We start from the raw sequence: 18,823 nt of genomic DNA on the forward strand, positions 1-18,823 counted from the left end.
TACATTTTAAATATTACAATGCAATATTCGACTGATACTGTATTTGGTATTTCGCAAGTTAATGACACAGGGAGCAGTATCACCAGTTATACAGTTAAAAACCGGTCAATCAGCCAGAATCATAGGTTAAAAAAAATAGTTAAACTTTTTTATGAAACAGAAGTAATCGTTACACACCTGTTATTCAGAGGAAGAAGTTTCGTCATTCTATGAAAACATCAGGTATCTCGCCTTTGTCTCCCATGAAAAGAAACTTCTGCCCGTTTGCTAATAGAATTTACAAACTTTTAAGAGTTCCACTTTCCTATTTTTTTCCTCCCAAATGCATCTAAGGTTTGCTCTCAGAAATCAGTTATTTAAATGTCCCTGGCACTCCTACTAGCTTAGCTCTGTCCAAAGTTGGGAGAGCACACTGCAACTATATATTAAAGAAATAATGCATAGCTGTTCTGAATCACCTTCCCCATCTCCTTATCGATCGCCGAATACAATATTGCTCTCATATTTGCAGCCCTAGCCCCGTTTTTCTCTCACTCCAGCAGAAGTGAAACCAAGGTAGTTCATTTAACCCGTGACGACCTTACATCTATGCCCCTCTCGTTTGGAGGTGATTTTTTTATTTTTTTTTTATTGGCACTACTTTGATCACAGTTCCATTGATCCTAAGGAAAGAGTGATCCCCTATCCTGAGACCTGGCAACTCACCCCAAGTCTTCTTTTCCCACCTTTAACTTCGAAAATCAATAATCCTCAGATCGTTCGGTTCACTGACTTCACCTTGACCTTCACCGACAAGATTTTGGATTTTGTTAACTTTTTTCAACTGACTCGCCGCCATAGGGGCCAGTGCCGTCAGTGCACCTCGTGCGGTGCACTGTTGGCATTACTTAAAGTTCTTTGCAGGGTCCCTTCGGCCCCTAACAGCAACCCTTTTCGTTCCTTTTACTGTACCTCCTTTCTTATTCTTTCTTCCATCTGACTTTCCATCTTCTAACAATTGATTCATAGTGCAACTGCGAAGTTTTCCTCCTGTTACACCTTTCAAACCTTTTACTGTCAGTTTCCCTTTCGCCGCTGAATAACCTCATAGATCCCAGTGCTTGGCCTTTGGGCCTAAATTCTAAATTCAGTTCAGTTCAACTGACTCACTACTTTTCTGCTCCAAGAACACGAACGATGACATCCTTATCGTTTCCAGAATTGCTACTAAAACATTGCAGTGTAAAAAGATTCTCTCGATGTGTGTATTTATTCATGGACAGAGAGAGAGAGAGAGAGAGAGAGAGAGAGAGGTCCATAATAATTCAACAAAAAGAATATAAACTCAGGGAATATACCGGGCCTTGGGTTCTCATGAATAACTTATGTTCACGTCAAGTAAGAAATAAACTACACATTTTACACGCTCTCTCTCTCTCTCTCTCTCTCTCCAGGAGCCAATAGTCATGACTCAAAGCATAATATTTATCTTTATATGAACATGTTCTCTACAATCAACTGCTTTTCTGAGTAAATAAAACTGTTAAAATACTTGAACCAGGTAAAGCGTTTAAACTTCCATCAGAAACCTAATTTCAGTCCCGCCATCTGATGTTAAATGGCCTGTTAAACAGAAAGGAAAAGACGTAGTGAAAGTTGAAATTCCTCTGCAAACATCACGGTGTTTGTATGAAACACAAAATATAAAAGTTTGTAATCAGAACCCGATATATAATTTAATAGCAGAGTTGCATAGTTTTTCGAACGTATTTTTTTAAGTTTGTGTGGTATTCCTCTTTTATTCCCACATGTTTTCAGGCATGCATTTAGCCTACTCCTCAAGAATTCTGTTTTAATGCATAGCTCTTGGTAAGATTTTGATAGACTTTAGTAATAATTAGGAATATGTTCTTTCCATATTTTCTACTAATTAGGCTTTCATACTCAGGACTATCTGGTAAAGTTTTGTCAGCACTGCGTTATACATCACGCAAGAAGGAAGCCTATCCCAGCTCTTTCCAACGAGAGAATTGAACCAATGACTCGTTAGCGCCTCAGTGGCGTGGTCGGTATGGTGTTGGTGTGCCACCTATGTGGCCGGGAGCTCGATTCTCGGGCGTTCCACTGAGGGGTGAGAGATGTGTATTTCTGGCGATAGAAGTTCACTCTCGACGTGGTTCGGAAGTCACGTAAAGCAGTTGGTCCCGTTGCTGAATAACCATTGGCTCCATGCAACGTATAAACACCACACAAACCAATGACCTCATTGTGAAAGAAGTGCTCGTTACGATCCTTGTGGGGGGAATTTCTCCCTTGTAATCTATCCACCATCATTACCTCTTCTGCCCAGGCAACCACCAGGACACCCTAAAGGGTTGAGTCACATACTAAAACAACCCTTGACACCAGTATTGGTCTTTAAAATTGAAGTAATTACAATTCAGTCTAAACACACACACACACACACACACACACACACACACACACATATATATTTATATATATATAGATATATATATATATATATATATATAGATATATATATATATATATATAGATATATATATATATATATATATGTATATTTGTGTGTGTATATATATATATATATATATATATATATATATATATATATATATATATATATCTTCATGGCTATCACTAGATGGGTTCTTATGTGACTGACGAGACCAATTCTCGAGCCACATACTCTTGTCACAATTGGGACATGTGTTGTTAGGTGGGAGTGGAGGCTGTGGATGGACCTGACGAGCTTGTCTTTCAGCTCTACGGTTCTCCAGATGCTGCTTTCTGTTCTCTTCATAATTTTTAATTCCACCTTTCACTTTCTCTCCAAGCAGATCGCTACACTGCATCGGTCTCCCATGTTTTATAGTTAATGTCACATAGTTTTAAGTTGTCTTTTAAGCTGTTTTGGAATCTCTTCCTTGGTTTGGCAACATTTCGAGTCCCGTCATTTAGCTCTGAGTAAAAGAGCTGCTTAGGAAGGCGGCTGTCTGCCATTCTGACCACATGCCCTGCCCATCTCAACTGCCTTTTTACTATAACGGCCTCAACACTGAGGCAGTCGGCCTCTTCAAGAACACTACATCAGTTTTGTATATAGCTCTTTTAATTTTATATTTATATTGATATATTGTATTTTATTGTTGTAGATATCCCTGATGATGTGATTATGAATCACGAAAGCTTGGAATAAATGGATACTGTGTCTTCTGCTTCTGAATTCCTGCCCTTAATCTGGATGAGAATGTGATGTGCGATGAGTTTCGCCCTTACCCCCTGATTATATATATATATATATATATATACCTATATACCTATATATATATATATATATATATAGAGAGAAGAGAGAGATGAGGAGAGAGAGACGAGAGAGAAGAGGAGAGAGAGAGAGAGAGAGAGCTGAAGATATCAATGATGTAAGCCTCTCATTACCGAGTAAAGGAAGGGAGGTGTAAGGAAGGCTCTACATCGACAGGAAAAGGCAAATACCAGAGTTATTGATAAGGAAATTCCAACGGAAATTCACATAACGACAACAGTTGGCAGAAAGTTTTTGTCGCGATATAGTTGGGTGGGAACAGCTCCTCTTTAAACCTACTGTATCATCCATAGACCTCTCCCGGCAAAGTACTAACTTATTCTGACCCAAAGGGACAGAATTATGTGGTTAGTAATACTACGGTCGCTTTTACCTTAAGGAATAAGTGTCTCCATTCTTTACGGAACGAATTATATGACTTTGGATGCTCTGGAGAAGCTTTGTATGCTTGCCTCTGGCCTTGCGTTACCTTTGTCACATTTAGTTCTGTGGGAATTTTTTTTCCTTTAATGTGAAATCTGTAGAAAAAGTTAAGCTGATCTGCATATTGATTTTTTTCATCATGACAAAAATTTTTCATGGGCCATGTTTTCAAAGTATCATTAAAGATAGTTGACATATTTATCAAGTATTTTCTCGTGCTTCTGTTTGTTTGTTGTTCCAACAGTAATGGTCATTCGATAAAATAAACCAGTACCAGTTTACTGAAATCCAGAATAGTGTCGTAACAGGAAATTTTACAAATTCGAAAGAAGGAAAAGAAATGTATGAATATCTTCTAAAACGGCAACAATTCACACCAGGCGTCCAGAGAATCATGACATTTGTTTACCGAGTATAATAATATAAAGGAACCAAGGGAAAAGTAACTTTTGCAGGTTTATTCGATAAAAAATTTATTTTAATTCGGTCAGTTTAGAAACTAACCTCCCTGATTAAAAGTTTAGCATATAGTCCAAGATTATCACATTTAATCAAGTATAATAGTTATTATCTTTACTTATTAGTTATTTACTTCGAGTTGACTAGCTTAACAAGAAATCCTAGCTCCTTCCCTTATACATAATAGTTCTTGTCACACTTTCACGCCCAATACTTGATCACTTTTTTTCTTTTTTATATAGACTTTAGGCCATACCTCTTCAAATTCCTTATTTGTCACTTGGTACCTTACATACGTCATAATACAGGTCACAACGATACCTTTCAGGAATTTCTTATCTCTGTAAAATATCAGTTAGGTAACATCGTCACTGTCTTGAGACCGTAATAGTAACTTAGGTAGTTGTTCATTTCAACAATAGACACAGAAAATAAAATAACCACGATACAGCAACACCAGTGCTTTGACCCTTCCGGTAGATGTATATAACTACTATATCGATATATTATCACCATGAAAATAACATTTAATATCGCTATATTATCACAATGGACTCCTTGGAAAATCATTAGAATATTTTCACGGCAATAACTTCACCACCTACCAAAATAATGATTGGCCATTCCAAAACTTCATTAATACCTTCACGACATCGTCTTTTCTGTCCACTATTTCTAACTTTTCAAACTCTGGTATCTTTTCCTTAGCCTTTTCACTCACCGATTCAATAGTGCTGATGGTTGTGGCCGTTTTCAGGTTCTCCACTGCCTCGCGGAAATAATCGGTCCACTGAGTGTATATATCCAGATCCTTTTTCACAACGTCGTGAATATCGCGAGCCTCCTGCAAGTTCCTCTTCTGCTCCTCATCCTTCTGTGGCTCGGCTCTCTTCTCCCAGTAATCGACGGCAATTTTACACCCCTTGAACATTGGCGTTAAGTTGTTCTTCATCTCTGATGATTTTTTGTGGTGCTCCTCCAGGACCTCCAGCTGAGCGTTGATCATCATCTGCCGTTTTTCCTCGACGCTTCTGATGAGGCACCGCCCATAGGGCTGATCGGGGTGATCCGAAATTAGACAACCTCGGCACACTAACGCATCACAGGGCAGACAGACGAAGAACAGGGGGTGGCCGTGCAAGGGACAGGTTCCCTCGCTCGCCAAGGGTTTTGAGTCCGAAGATTTGATGTTGAGGTCGACGGAGGGCAAGTCCTCCTTCCCGCTGGTGACAAACGCGTGCAGTCGACACAGTCTCAAGAGTGGGATGTTGACACTGCAATCCTTCATTTCCTTTGGTTTGAGTGATTTCCGACACTCCGGACAATACCCGCTATCTAACATTAGTTGGTCGATGCAAGAGGAGCAAACGCTGTGACCGCAGGGCAGGTTCTTCGGGGGGGATTTATCGCTGTAGATCTGAATGCAGACGGAACACTGCAGGTCCTCTGTGCAGTCCATGATGAATGTCGAGCCTTGGTGCACTTCCTCTCCCTCTCGGTGAATGTGTTGTATCAAATCTATTATTTCAGTGCATTTATGATCTCTCCTACCAAGATATGCGTTCTCTTTTCCTACACAAGCAAAGATAGCACTGCGGCAACACACTGAGAAACTGAGAGTGAATTTTGCGAGAGCAGCGAGACACAGCGAGTAGTGAATGAACCCGAGGAGTTCATGGGATGGGCCACTGATAAATTCAAGGTATTTTGTTGAGGTGAGTGACGTCACGATGGGCGGTTGCGGACGGCTATCGCTTTCATGTAACCTAAACTTGAAAGATTTTTTTTTAATAATCTATAGAATCCTTTAACTCGGTGCGAATGACTGAAGTGCAACCTATATTATCATGGCGAATTCAACCTATTTATGAGACAATAACCGCATAATCAAATACACGAAAAAAAGCATATGTGGCAATTCCCTGCTACGTCATAGGTTGCATCACTTTGAGACAGAGCACTGTTGAGAGTATCGACGTCTGGCAGCGGCACCGGATTCTTGCACCACATGTCGGCTGCTGCTTCATGCATGACGTGTTTTTTCCCGCACGTGTAACCTATGTACGAGGAGATGAAAGAATATCATCAGGTTACAAAGATAGATCGAAACTATAGGAGTTGAAACGATGACGCAGAATCAGGTTGAAACTTCATTAGCATTAATTAAATACATTAACCAAAGTCCCGCGTGTCCATCCCAATGAAGTATATTATGTAATACCGTTGAAATCAACGTTTTGAATAAAGAAGCAGCACATTTCCCATCTCGTTTTGAATATGGAATTTCATAGCGCATATATTTTCTTATACGTATCTCGGTCACAGTTACGAATCGATACAAAGCCCTATGACTCAATGGGTCGTTTCCGGAAGATTGTGACGTTTTGTCCGGGTATTCCCTGAACGTAGGAAATCATTGACCGTGCATTTATTGTGTATCTGTCATTGCACCATCATGGTCTAATAAGATTTAGCTACTACGATACAGTTTTCTTTTTCTTTATTTCATAGTAACCACCTAGTGACATTTTACACATCTGGATATGCTTTATGATAACACCTAAAGTTGCCACCTAGTGATATTCTGTATATAAAGTTGCCATCTAGTGATATTCTATATATAAATTTGTATATATATATATATATATATATATATATATATATATATATATATACACACACACACACACATATATATATATATATATTATATATATAATATATATATATATATATATATATTATATATATATATATGATTGATATATAGATTCAAGTGTTCCTATTTTAGTTACTTAGTTCGAAATTTCTGATAGGTTATAAGAAATGAAGACCAACTTATAAATATTTCAAATTAAAGTTAGTTAGAGGCATTGCATCTTAGAAGGGAAAGTACCGAGTAATAAGTTTTTTAATTTTTTCTTTTCTTTTTTTGCTTGGCCCATTACCACTTTTTGTCTTGTGTGTTGATTTTTTTTTACTTTTCTATTTTATAATAATCTATACATACAATATTAACAATAGTTCTTTACAATGAAATTGGTATGCCTTGGTTCTACTAAGTACTATAAACTACAGTACTATAATGAAATAAATTCTTCCAAAAAATTCCTAAAGGTTTTTGTAATCGTACGAGCGCGTATTAGCATGATCAAAAATTTATTTTGTCATTTTTGTATTACATGCAGTTCATTCTTACACGGTCATTTATATTTTCTGGCATTAATTTTGTGTTTCCGCATAACCACGTACTTGTAATGTAAGATCATTACAATTTAAATCAAAATAAAAGAAAAAAACTGATGTTTTTAGGCTTAAAAGACAAATAGCCTCAATTCTACTTAAGAACCAATCAAATATATTTCTGCTTCTCTTAAAAAAATAAAAGATAGAGATTCTTCATTACAAAATGGGAGCATTTAATTGTGATCTAATAATTTAGCTGGATATCAGGGCTGAGGAAAGATAAAAGGATTGTGGTTGTAGAAGCTAAGATATATACGGTACTGGGTGTCGGGGGTTAGGGGTGAGGACTAGGTCTTTTGATAAAGAGGCTATGGGTGTTTGTGGAAACCTCTTTTGTGGGTGAAATTAGGAATTTATGGAGAAAACGTTCGGTTAGTAAGAGCAAATATCACGAAATTGTGCCATGATTCCTTCAGTGGTTTCAGGAAGAGTCACTGTTGAGTCAGAGGAGAGTAGGAGGTCTGGAGGCTGGTGTCATTTTCGTGCGTTCCTATTTCTGTCGTTCTCTGTCGATTTCTGCTGTATAGATGCGAGGTGCTAAACGTTTTATATTCAAGAAATTCCCTAACTGACTTTTTACCATTTTTTTCTTCTAATTGGATCATTGGGCTATTGCAGTTTCTTGTATGAAAAGATTAATTTGAGGATACCTCATTGTAAAAAAATCTGATGTGATCACTGTTCTCTATTTCATATTTAAGTCATTCTGGAAGGAATTCCAATCATGGAAATCGCTTATCGTGAAAGAGACACGATCTTAAAGCATCAAATTCTTGTCAGACACCAACTGAGTTCTCCCATCTCGGAAAATAAGTCTTTGAAAGAATCTGCATTAGTTTGTGGAGAAAAGTATGACGCAAGATTACTTGACTTCTTCGTGCGGCTGTATGAATGATGTCAGTCGGTGACAATTAAAATGGCGATTATGATTTTTCGCTCATTGAACCAGAATTTCTGCCTGATGAAGTGGCTATTACAGTCATTAGCGGAAAGAAGTAAAAGATGAAAGGAATTCTGTCCTGTTTGATCTTAGAAAATGTCAGCTTAATATACAATATATTTTTCTTTAACAGGATATGAAATTTCATAATCAGATTTTCGTAAATAAGAGGAGAGTAGCTCTGGTCCATGGAGACAGCGATATTATATTATATAATAATTATCATCAATCACTAATCAGGTTAGACATGCTACACCTGGGACTTTGCATTTGCATCACAATGTTCTCCAGGAGGAGGAGGAGTATAGGAGGAGATGAAAGAAGAGAAATAAAGAAAGAGTAAGAGAAGGAATGGGCAGGGCACCTCCGAGAATAGAGTGTCACTTTCATATATTCGACTTCTGCCTTATCTGATGAATATTTATGGCGGCGATGACACTGTATTAACCAGCGTTAATTGGATGCAGATTCATTCTCGGGTGTTTGGTTCTCCTTTCCCTCCTCCAATTTTGCTATTGCCTTTCTCTTGCTGTTTGTTTGCAGAGTCTAGCTGTTTGTTTTCCTTCGTTTTCTCCTTATAACTTGAAAATAAGTGAAACCTTATGCACAAATGTAAACTGACACAGTGTATAGCGCATTCGTTACTAGATGATAGCTTGTGGGCTTAATATTTGTGATTAGAAAAGAAATTTATACAGATGACAGTTTTACTGTTTAAAATCAAACGTTTTTGCGATATACTGCTAACTTTGCTCATTAAGACATGGATTTCCGATGTTCTAAATACTTTGTAGAATTCGATATTTGTTACTACCAGTGGCGGCGTATGCATACATTGGACAAGAAGCCAGCGTTTGAGAGTCTTAAGATTTTTTGTGAATACTGTAGGCAAAGATTGTTGTTCTTATGTATATGTGTGTACATATATATATATATACATATATATATATATATATATATATATATATATTATATATATATATATATATATATAAATATATATATATATATAGTGTGTGTGTGTTTGTGTGCATGTATGAATAAAGAGATGATATATATATTACATATATTTATTAAATTATTATAGATTTTGTCGATGTGTATACTTTGTTGTCTGATTCAAATGTCATAAATTATTTTTGTTTTAGGTAATGTCACATATAAAAACCTTATGGATTTTCATTCATTAACATAAAATGCCGCATCCAAACAATACAGGAGTATTAACACTCACTCCTTATTGCTTACACAGGTCAAACGTTCTCTGTGACATTTCGCGATGCTGAAAAGCTGTCGTATAATGCATATTTATCTCGGTGTAATACTGAATAAACGTATCGTTCACTTTCATGTTCAGTGCTCTTACTTCGAGTTGATTTTAAATCATTAGTAATCCTCAAAGGGGAGATAAATTTTGGAATTAACTCGAGTCAGAAAAGTGGTAGGACGCAATTAAATGGATTGACTACCGTTCATTGTCAAATCCAAAGAACTCGGTGCTGGCAAAGTGCTATACTTGAGAGAGAGAGAGAGAGAGAGAGAGAGAGAGAGAGAGAGAGAGAGAGAGAGAGAGAGAGAGAGACTTCATTTAGCAAAATGATAAACATAACAATTATCATTATTACATTGAGCACTGACATCCCGACCGATTAATCCACAATTAGGGTTGAATGCGCTTAAAAGATCTCATTAAAAATTTCGCGTTTATTAGTTTCACTTTTTTTTTTAGATCAAGGGATTCCGTGTGAATTCAACTGCGGTGCTAAGTGAACGCCACTCAGTAGTTAATGAGGCAATTCATGCAACACACGGCATTTATCAGCAAGGTTAACAAATTGGACCATTATAACGTCATTCAATTTTCAGCGTAATTCTCAAACTCTGCTGTGACTATAAAATGAAAACAGCGTTATCTTCCAGATAAGATCAAACTTTTAGTAAATGATGTTTGTTGTTCAATGCTCGTCTATATCAGATAAAGGCACTTAGTCATTTGCTTCTCTCTCTCTCTCTCTCTCTCTCTCTCTCTCTCTCTCTCTCTCTCTCTCTCTCTCTCTCTCTCTCTATATATATATATATATTATATATATATATATATATATATATATTTATATGTGTGTGTGTGTTCAATATATATATATATATATATATATCTATATCTAATGATTGATACATAAATCAAGTTGATGCGATAAAAAATTATATATATATATATAATATATATATAATATATATATATATATATATATATATATATAATATTTTATCGCATCACCCTGGTTTATGCATAATCATTATGATACAAAAGTCTTTTAATATCCAATTCTCGCTACTTCGGAAATATCACTTAAGGGAAACTATAACTGATATTTGGACTGGTACCATAGTACGTAACCTCGAACACTCGACTCAATACCCTCCAACGATTCCAGTCGACGGTTAAACCACTTACATATCAGTAGTTAAAGCCGAATCTCCCGTACTTGCGTACCCATCGTGAGCGGGGAAATTGTGAAGTGAAAAAAGTCACTGCCCAACCGGCCTTGAGCTCGACAGTACAAGAAAGGGATTGATAACTGACAATTCCAATAAATTATCATGATATAATTGAGTCCCATGAACGAAAAAAAATTTGCTTCAAGCGTATTTGAAACTATTAATATTTACCGTGAATCCTTAGGGCATTGTTTTATTGGACAGATATCCTCGATTTCATATGCTTATCTTATATTCAGTCTTTGAGATACTCGAGGTTTAATGATCATGTTTTTATTTTACAGTCATAGGAAATTTCCATATCTGCTGAAGGAAACATTGCTCACCTCAAATGTCCACATGATTTTAACTATAAATGCTACTCCAACTATTCATGCTAGTCTCTCTCTCTCTCTCTCTCTTCTCTCTCTCTCTCTCTCTCGTAGAATTTAATTTAAATTTTTTTCTGTTTCCTATACATCTGTTGTACTCCTCAATTTCATACCTGTTTCAATGCTGAAATAGTTCATAGTCATTATTCAACTGTCGTCGTTAATCCCTTTGTTTTCCCCTTGTTTTATCAAATGTTCTTTGTCTCCATTAAGTGCATCCCGCCATCTCCACCTTTTTTTCCTCGTAGAGGGGTAGTGCCATCAGTGCACCTCATTCGGTCCGGTAGTCTGAAGTTCGATTCTCGGCTCGGCCAACGCGGAACCAAAGAAATTTAGTTATGGTGATAGAAAATCATTTCTCGATATAATATTGTTCGGATCCCACAATAAGTTGTAGGTCCCGTTGCTAAGTGACCAATTGGTTCCTAGCCACGTAATAATATCTAATCCTTCGGTCCAGCCCTAGGAGAGCTGTTAATCAGCTTTCATTACTTTTTTTTACTGTACCTCCGTTCATTTTCTCTTTCTTCCATATTGCTGTGTACTCTCTCCTAACAATTGGTTCATGGTGCAACTACGAGCATTTCTTCCTGTTACACCTTTCAAACCTTTTACTGTCAATTTCCATTTCAGCGCTGAATGGCCTTAGTTGCCCCAGAGTTTGGCATATTGCCAAAATTCTAGATAAATCAAGTCTACATCTTTTTTTGCGTACTTATGCTTGTTATGCATTTTTTCATATGATTAAGCTGATAAATGGCGACTCGAGACGAAGGTTTAAATGTCAGACGAAGAGTTGAGAACCGCCATTTAAATTTACCAACCACCGACTAGCGATCAGTTGACGGGGATATGAGGAAATGATAAAGGAAGGAGAATGGAAAGGAGTAAAAATAGCAGGGAATGACAGTAAAGGAGGGGAATGGATTTAGCAGGGGTGGGCAATTTAACGGAAGGTAAGTAATACTTAGTAGCAATATTCTTTCAATAGCTAATACTGGGACGTTTTCGTGTACGTACTATCACTAACTATATAATGAGATATGATATACAGTATTAATTTTATTCCAGTCTTTTTTTTAAACAGTAAAATAATTCAATGTTTGGCAGCATCACGCCACTCTGTATCCAAGTCTAAATGGCTGCGTATTTTGCAGTTAATCATTGTTTATTTTACGAATACGGCTCTCTCTCTCTCTCTCTTTCTTTCTCTCTCTCTCTCTCTCTCTCTCTCTCATTATGAAATCTTGTGCTAAGGTAGAGGTAATTTTCATGTGTAGTCTTCGGTTCATGGTTTCGTTCAGCAAATACTGAAATTGAATGGGAAATAGTTTATACATTCCTCAGAAGACAGCGTGTAACTACGATTAGAGATAAAAATCTCTAATCGATTAGTATTTGTAAACTCATATTATGAGTTTACAAATACTAATCTTTGGGTTGTAAACATAAATAAAGAAATAAGCACCTAAGTGGCGTGATCGGTTTGGTCTTGGACTACGACCTCGGTGGCCACGAGTTCGATTCTTGGGCATTCCATTGAGGAGTCAGAGATGTCTATTTCTGGTGATAGAAGTTCACTCTCGACGTGGTTCGGAAGTCACGTAAAGCCATTGGTCCCGTTGCTGAATAACCACTGGTTCCATGCAACGTAAAAACACAATACAAACAATCAAAACAAAAATGAATAAAGAAATGAGCATATGTACGTGAAAATTGTACTAAGACCTAAGATTTGAGCGTTAAAGTACAGGTTACAGAACATTTTCTTCATTTGATATCAAAGGAGGAAAACAAATTTGATTCTTGAGAAAATCAATAGACTTTTCTTTTACGTTTGTTTGCTTAAGTCTCGGGTTTTCTTGCGTTGAACTTTTCCCTTACAGAGCAAGAGTTTTCGCTCAAAAATAAAGTAAGGACTTTTGTACCCATTTATTTCAACTGACATGCACATGAAATTTTACTTTTTTTTCAAAGTTAACCAGATAAAAATTGCTTGAAATGGAATGCGTCAACAGCTTTCCCATGCTGCTCTAATGAGAGATAAATAGCAGACATTATGGGACAAGAAACGATAAATATTACAGAACGCAGATAAATTCACAAAACATGAGCTCGCCAAAGTACTCAATAAATGATGGATATTGTATTTTTAATGTCGTTTTTGAAACAAAAATCTTAATGTAAGGATTAACTCGTAGAAATAGAGGATTAGGATACATTTTATTGAGAGCATAACTATAACAAGCATTTAATGAAAGTTACTGCTTTTCCATAAGTAAAAAAAAAAAAATAAGATTTAGTGCTGCTAAAAGTGTGGACACATTAGAAAAAAAAAATTCCTAATAAAGTCGGCTTATATCCTGTCTTCTGTCTCTTTATACAGTTCCGTCTGATTGTTTAAAATTAGGTTATTTCTTTTATAACTTTTTTTTTAGGATAAATGTTCTAAAGAACAATGAAATGAATTTAGGAATGGACCCTGAGATTTTCGTGTTTGCTTTTCTTATTAATTGTGTCAAAGAGGTGTATAAAAAACATGGTTGATTCCCACTGACTGTAAAAGAAGGAATGGGCCGAGTAGAATTTTGTTGTCAACAAATAATTTTAGTAATCTGTTATAATTTTATCAGGTTTCTCTCGAAGCTATCCATCCTAAATAGTGAGAGGCATCGCATGAGGAAAGATCATGAGAAAGTCATTCATTTAATTTAAAAGCATAGATAACTGGTCCGATGCTATAGTGGTTAGTCGTGGCATGCCACACTCAGATGCTGCGGGTTCGCGTCTCTCCCAGGGCGATGAAAAATCCCTGGATCTGTATCATGCTCATTAACTGCTGCAGTGTTGGGTCTGTGGTGGGAGACTGAAACCAATATATTTTGGAAGCTTGAATTTCAAGTCAATGGCCCCTTTGGTGTGCTTGTTCCATGTGAATAGGGTTCATCCATTGAAATAATAGTATTATTAATGGGTTAGAAATTACTTTATAATAAAATTATGTCAAGCTCTCAGTGATATTAAATGAAACATCCCAAGATTGGCGAAACGATATTCAAACGATGTATGCTATGAGCGAAAATTGATGTGTTGTAACTTAAATATACTGTATAGTTTATATAATAGAAACCTGTCGTTCCAATCAAGTATTTCCATAAAAAAAGGTGGTTTGGAAAATGAGGATCCTTTTGCGTAACAATCAATCAGCATGAACAAGGGATGACTCATTTTATGTTGCTTTGTTATATAAATACGACCCTTTCATCTAATGGTCGATCCCTATTAGTACAATCCCATTGTCTGTTCAGGGCGTATCTTTTTCTTCGTCATTTGCCCACTACCGGTAGTTGTGTGGTGAGGCAGGCTATTCTAAGGGGGCCACTCAGCGGCGGGTACAATTGGGCGTTGGCGTGCATGTGTGTCAGTGAGTGTGTACTATATATATATATATATATATATATATATATATATATATATATATATATATATATATATATATATTGTGTGTGTGTGTCTGTATTTGTTTATATCTGTATATATAGCGCACGGGTATGAAGGAGTATAAGGATAAGTTTCCGAAAACCTAAATCAAATTACAATCTCTTTTCTGCCTCAATCCTTTACTATTACCACAAAGCTTGCCAACATAACCTCGAAATCCGGAGACCGAGATGTTTCTATCCCAAGAGGCAGCCATCGAGTCGCTGAAGTTTAACCGGCCGGATGGGGGAACATACGGCAAACTTCACGTCCAAGTTTAAGAAACTTTCCCCTGAAGATCAATTGAACCTTACCGGTTAGACTCGCTCACGTTCGCGCGCGCGAGCGAGCACACACACACACACATAAAGAGAGAGAGAGAGAGAGAGAGAGTGAGAGAGAGAGAGAATGAAAAGGTTACGCGATACGATAAAAACGTGACGAACATGTCAGCAATCGAAAACATAAAAGACCTTTATCATGGCTTTCCCACGAAGTCACTGAAAATGAAATAAATCACACCTAATAGGGCCAAAAACCATATTTCCACCCTTCACTTGGTAGGCCATTCACTTGGTTTACGATGGTTGGTATTCAACAGAAAATAGATAGGCTTTAATACATACCTGACAGTTAATGTGCTATTAGCATTAAGAAGAAGGCGCGCAAGTCAAGCTTCCTTAAGATGAGACACTTTTCGGGAACGATTTTTTCCATAATTCTAAAATGGAGGAAATAGACGTAGAAAACTGATAAAAAGTTATGTTACCTTTTCTTTTCTTTTTCTCTTTTTAAGTTAGATTTGACCAGATTCCGAAAGCGTTTTAACATTCAAACAAGTAGATTTTCATGCCTAAATCATATCCCGTCATTAGACAAATAAAGACAATCAAACGCGTATCAGAAAAACGAATGTTTATGAGAAATCCGACTTCAACAAAAAAACTGATTTGATATGATGCCATCTAACCCCTGGAATCTTTGTGAGGATGCAGACTTACAGCACGAAGAGGTGATCAGTTTCGCAATAAACAAACGACTGTTGCCCTGAATGAAATTATCTTCAAGTTTTGTAGATGGGAGAGGATTCTAGACAAGACTGGAATCAGCTGAGAGCGGAATCCATATCAGGGCGTTACGATGGTTATAATACTACTATACATCGGAAAGTCTTGGCCACCGCTTCATTGATCTTTGCGAGAGCGTAGTAAATCTTAATAAATTTACCAATGACAAGGCAGTGTTCCAAGTCAAGTAAACGTAAAAAAAGGACGCTTTTGATGATCATCAGGAAGTTAATGAGAATGAGCAGGGATTTTTTTTTTTTTTTACATCTAGTACACCGTTGTTCCTAATTAACCCGGACGCATATTCCTGAAGTCTGGATGGAAATAGACCCTCTCTGATATTAGAACCAATCAGAGCGTGATTTGTTGCGGTGACGTCGTGAGACGTCGTGAGACTCCGCCCTCCTAGCGCTACCACGTATACGCTTTTCTTAATTCTTGCAGAAGCACCAGTTATATGAACCTTAATAAAGGTTTTAATATGGGTAATAGGTTTTAATATTGGTAAATATAGTTATTATAAATGTATACAGAAAATATGTATTAACTATGCTGTACCAGCTAATATTTACGCTGGCGCTTATGCATCATAAGTTACTGAGATATGCAAGGCATATGGGGCCATTGCTCAATGAAACACGCAGAAAGCCATGCCCATGGCAATCAGCCGCTTCATTATATAATAATTCATGCAGAAGCACCAGTTTTGAGAATATAATCTTGTGAGAGGCTATAATATTGGTAAAAATAATTATTAAAAAATGTACCGAGATACGCAAGGCATATGGCTGGCAACATTGCTCAATGAAACACACCAGAAGGGCTATGGTCCCATGTCAATCAGCTGTTTCGTTACGTAATACTTCACCCGTTGAAAAATGACTTAACTACTTATATTGGCCTCGGCAGGAGGACTATGATTCCCTGGAAATCAGCTGTTTCGTTACGTAATTAATACTTCACCCATTGAAAAAATGACTTAACTACTCATATTGGCCTCGACACTCAGGCATTTAGTACATGAAGTGGGCTGACAGTTTAAGATTTTTGTTACTTTGAATTTTATTTGGAATCATTATACCCTTCAAAATGCACAAATTTTGCCTTGTTGATCATATATATTTCTTCTGCAAGTTGATTTGTTCTTTGCAGCTTATATACATATATATTTTCTATTGTTGTTTTGTAGTTTTGACTCAATGTTTTTGAAATGTACATATTTAGTCAGGTTAGGCTAGAATACGGATGGTAATTCATTTTCGGAAGTATACATGGTGTGAGACAGGAAATATAGACCTTTATTTTAGTTGCTAGGGTAAATCTATGTTGCAATTAAAAAAAGCATATTCTTTTAATGATATCCAACGGAAATGAGTTGCAAATTCATTCTAGTCAAAGAAAAATATACCAGAAAAAATTTTCAATTGCACAGGTATGTAATAAAGCACAAATTTGCGGTGTGTATCACAACCAAGGCCATGCTCAGGTTTTGTTGTGCAGATATCCTAAACTATGCAAAATTTTTGCTTTGCTTATATTATACATATTACCATTGCAGCCTCGGATACCAAAAAGCTTTCCTTTGCTGATATTTCATTGTAAATTTTAAAATCAACTGCATAGCTTGGAATATAAGGAAAAAACAAATTATTTACAAAAGATTATTTTATACAAAAGTTCATTATAAACAAAGGATTACTCACATTGTATATCATACCAAAGTTGAATGACTCCAAACTGCACAGTTCCATTGTCAATCAGATAGAATAAAAATGGAATAATTCATGTCTTAAGAGCTATAATAAATACATAAAATTAATACGTTGCCTTAACACTAATCAAAAACTATTGTGAAGTGTGAGAAATATGAATTCGAAAATAGGTTTCCTATTTTCCATTTGAATCAAATATATGCCAATAAAAAAAATACAAATATCAATATTTTTCACTTAATGATTTGTGCCATGAGATTTCCCATTGGCCACGTTGCAGGAAATGTTGTGAGCCAAATTACAGGGACGTTTAGGTTGTGAGGACACAGCACCTCGGATGACGGCCTTTATACAGCGGTGCAGCTCCCTTGGCCTGCCAGTTGAGCGTCTTGCGATGGAGGTTGGCTGACAAGGTATCTTACCTTGCCCAGCTCCACCATTCCTTACTGCACTTCCAGTGCAATGCAGAAAATATTCAACTGGTTTGCAATTTTTACGGAATCCAGATGCCTGAGGAACTTCTTCAGTTTGTTTACATTGAGCAATGGTGCCATATACCTTGCGTACGCAGACTCTCAGTACCTTTTTATAATAATAAGCGCCAGCGTAAATGCTAGCTGGTACAGCATAGTTGATACATATATTCTGTATGCATCTACAATAACTAATATATTTACCAATATTATAACGTATTATATACGATTAATGTTTTCAAAACTGGTGCTTTTGCAAGAATTAAAAAAAGTTTATAGGTGGTAACACTAAGGAGGGCGGAGTCTCACAACGTCACCGCTCCAAAACACGCTCTGATTGATTCTAATATCAGAGAGGGTCTATTTCCATCCAGACTTCAGGAATATGCGAGCGGGGTTAAAAAAAAAAAAAAAAAAAGCGTTTCGGCCAAGACATATGAAATGAAGGCCAAGACCTAAAGAGAGATTCCCGGTGGCAATATTCCTGAAGTCTGGATGGAAATAGACCTTCTCGGATATTAGAACCAATCAGAATCAAAAACATTGAGTCAAAACTACAAAACAACAATAGAAAATATATATGCATATAAGCTGCAAAGAACAAATCAACTTGCAGAAGAAATATATATGATCAACAAGGCAAAATTTGTGCATTTTGAAGGGTATAAACGCCTGAGTGTCGAGGCCAATATGAGTAGTTAAGTCATTTTTTCAATGGGTGAAGTATTAATTACGTAACGAAACAGCTGATTTCCAGGGAATCATAGTCCTCCTGTCGAGGCCAATATAAGTAGTTAAGTCATTTTTCAACGGGTGAAGTATTACGTA

General features: G+C 36.6%; 1 protein-coding gene across 1 annotated transcript in view; it reads right to left on the bottom strand.

Moving 5' to 3' along the window:
- Nucleotides 1-4,198: 4,198 nt before the first annotated feature.
- The window catches only part of LOC135195921 (uncharacterized), a 29,593-nt gene continuing 14,968 nt past the window's right edge, over nt 4,199-18,823 (bottom strand). Inside the window, exons 3-5 of the mRNA XM_064222425.1 lie at nt 17,945-18,104; nt 6,140-6,267; nt 4,199-5,981 (exon numbers count right to left, since the gene is read on the bottom strand). Of these exons, the coding sequence (XP_064078495.1) occupies nt 4,812-5,981; nt 6,140-6,267; nt 17,945-18,104 (1,458 nt within the window). The 3' untranslated portion in view covers nt 4,199-4,811. The remainder of the gene's footprint in view (nt 5,982-6,139; nt 6,268-17,944; nt 18,105-18,823) is intronic.

The sequence above is a fragment of the Macrobrachium nipponense genome, chromosome 17 (genome assembly GCF_015104395.2).
Source record: "Macrobrachium nipponense isolate FS-2020 chromosome 17, ASM1510439v2, whole genome shotgun sequence".
Lineage (NCBI taxonomy): Eukaryota > Metazoa > Arthropoda > Malacostraca > Decapoda > Palaemonidae > Macrobrachium > Macrobrachium nipponense.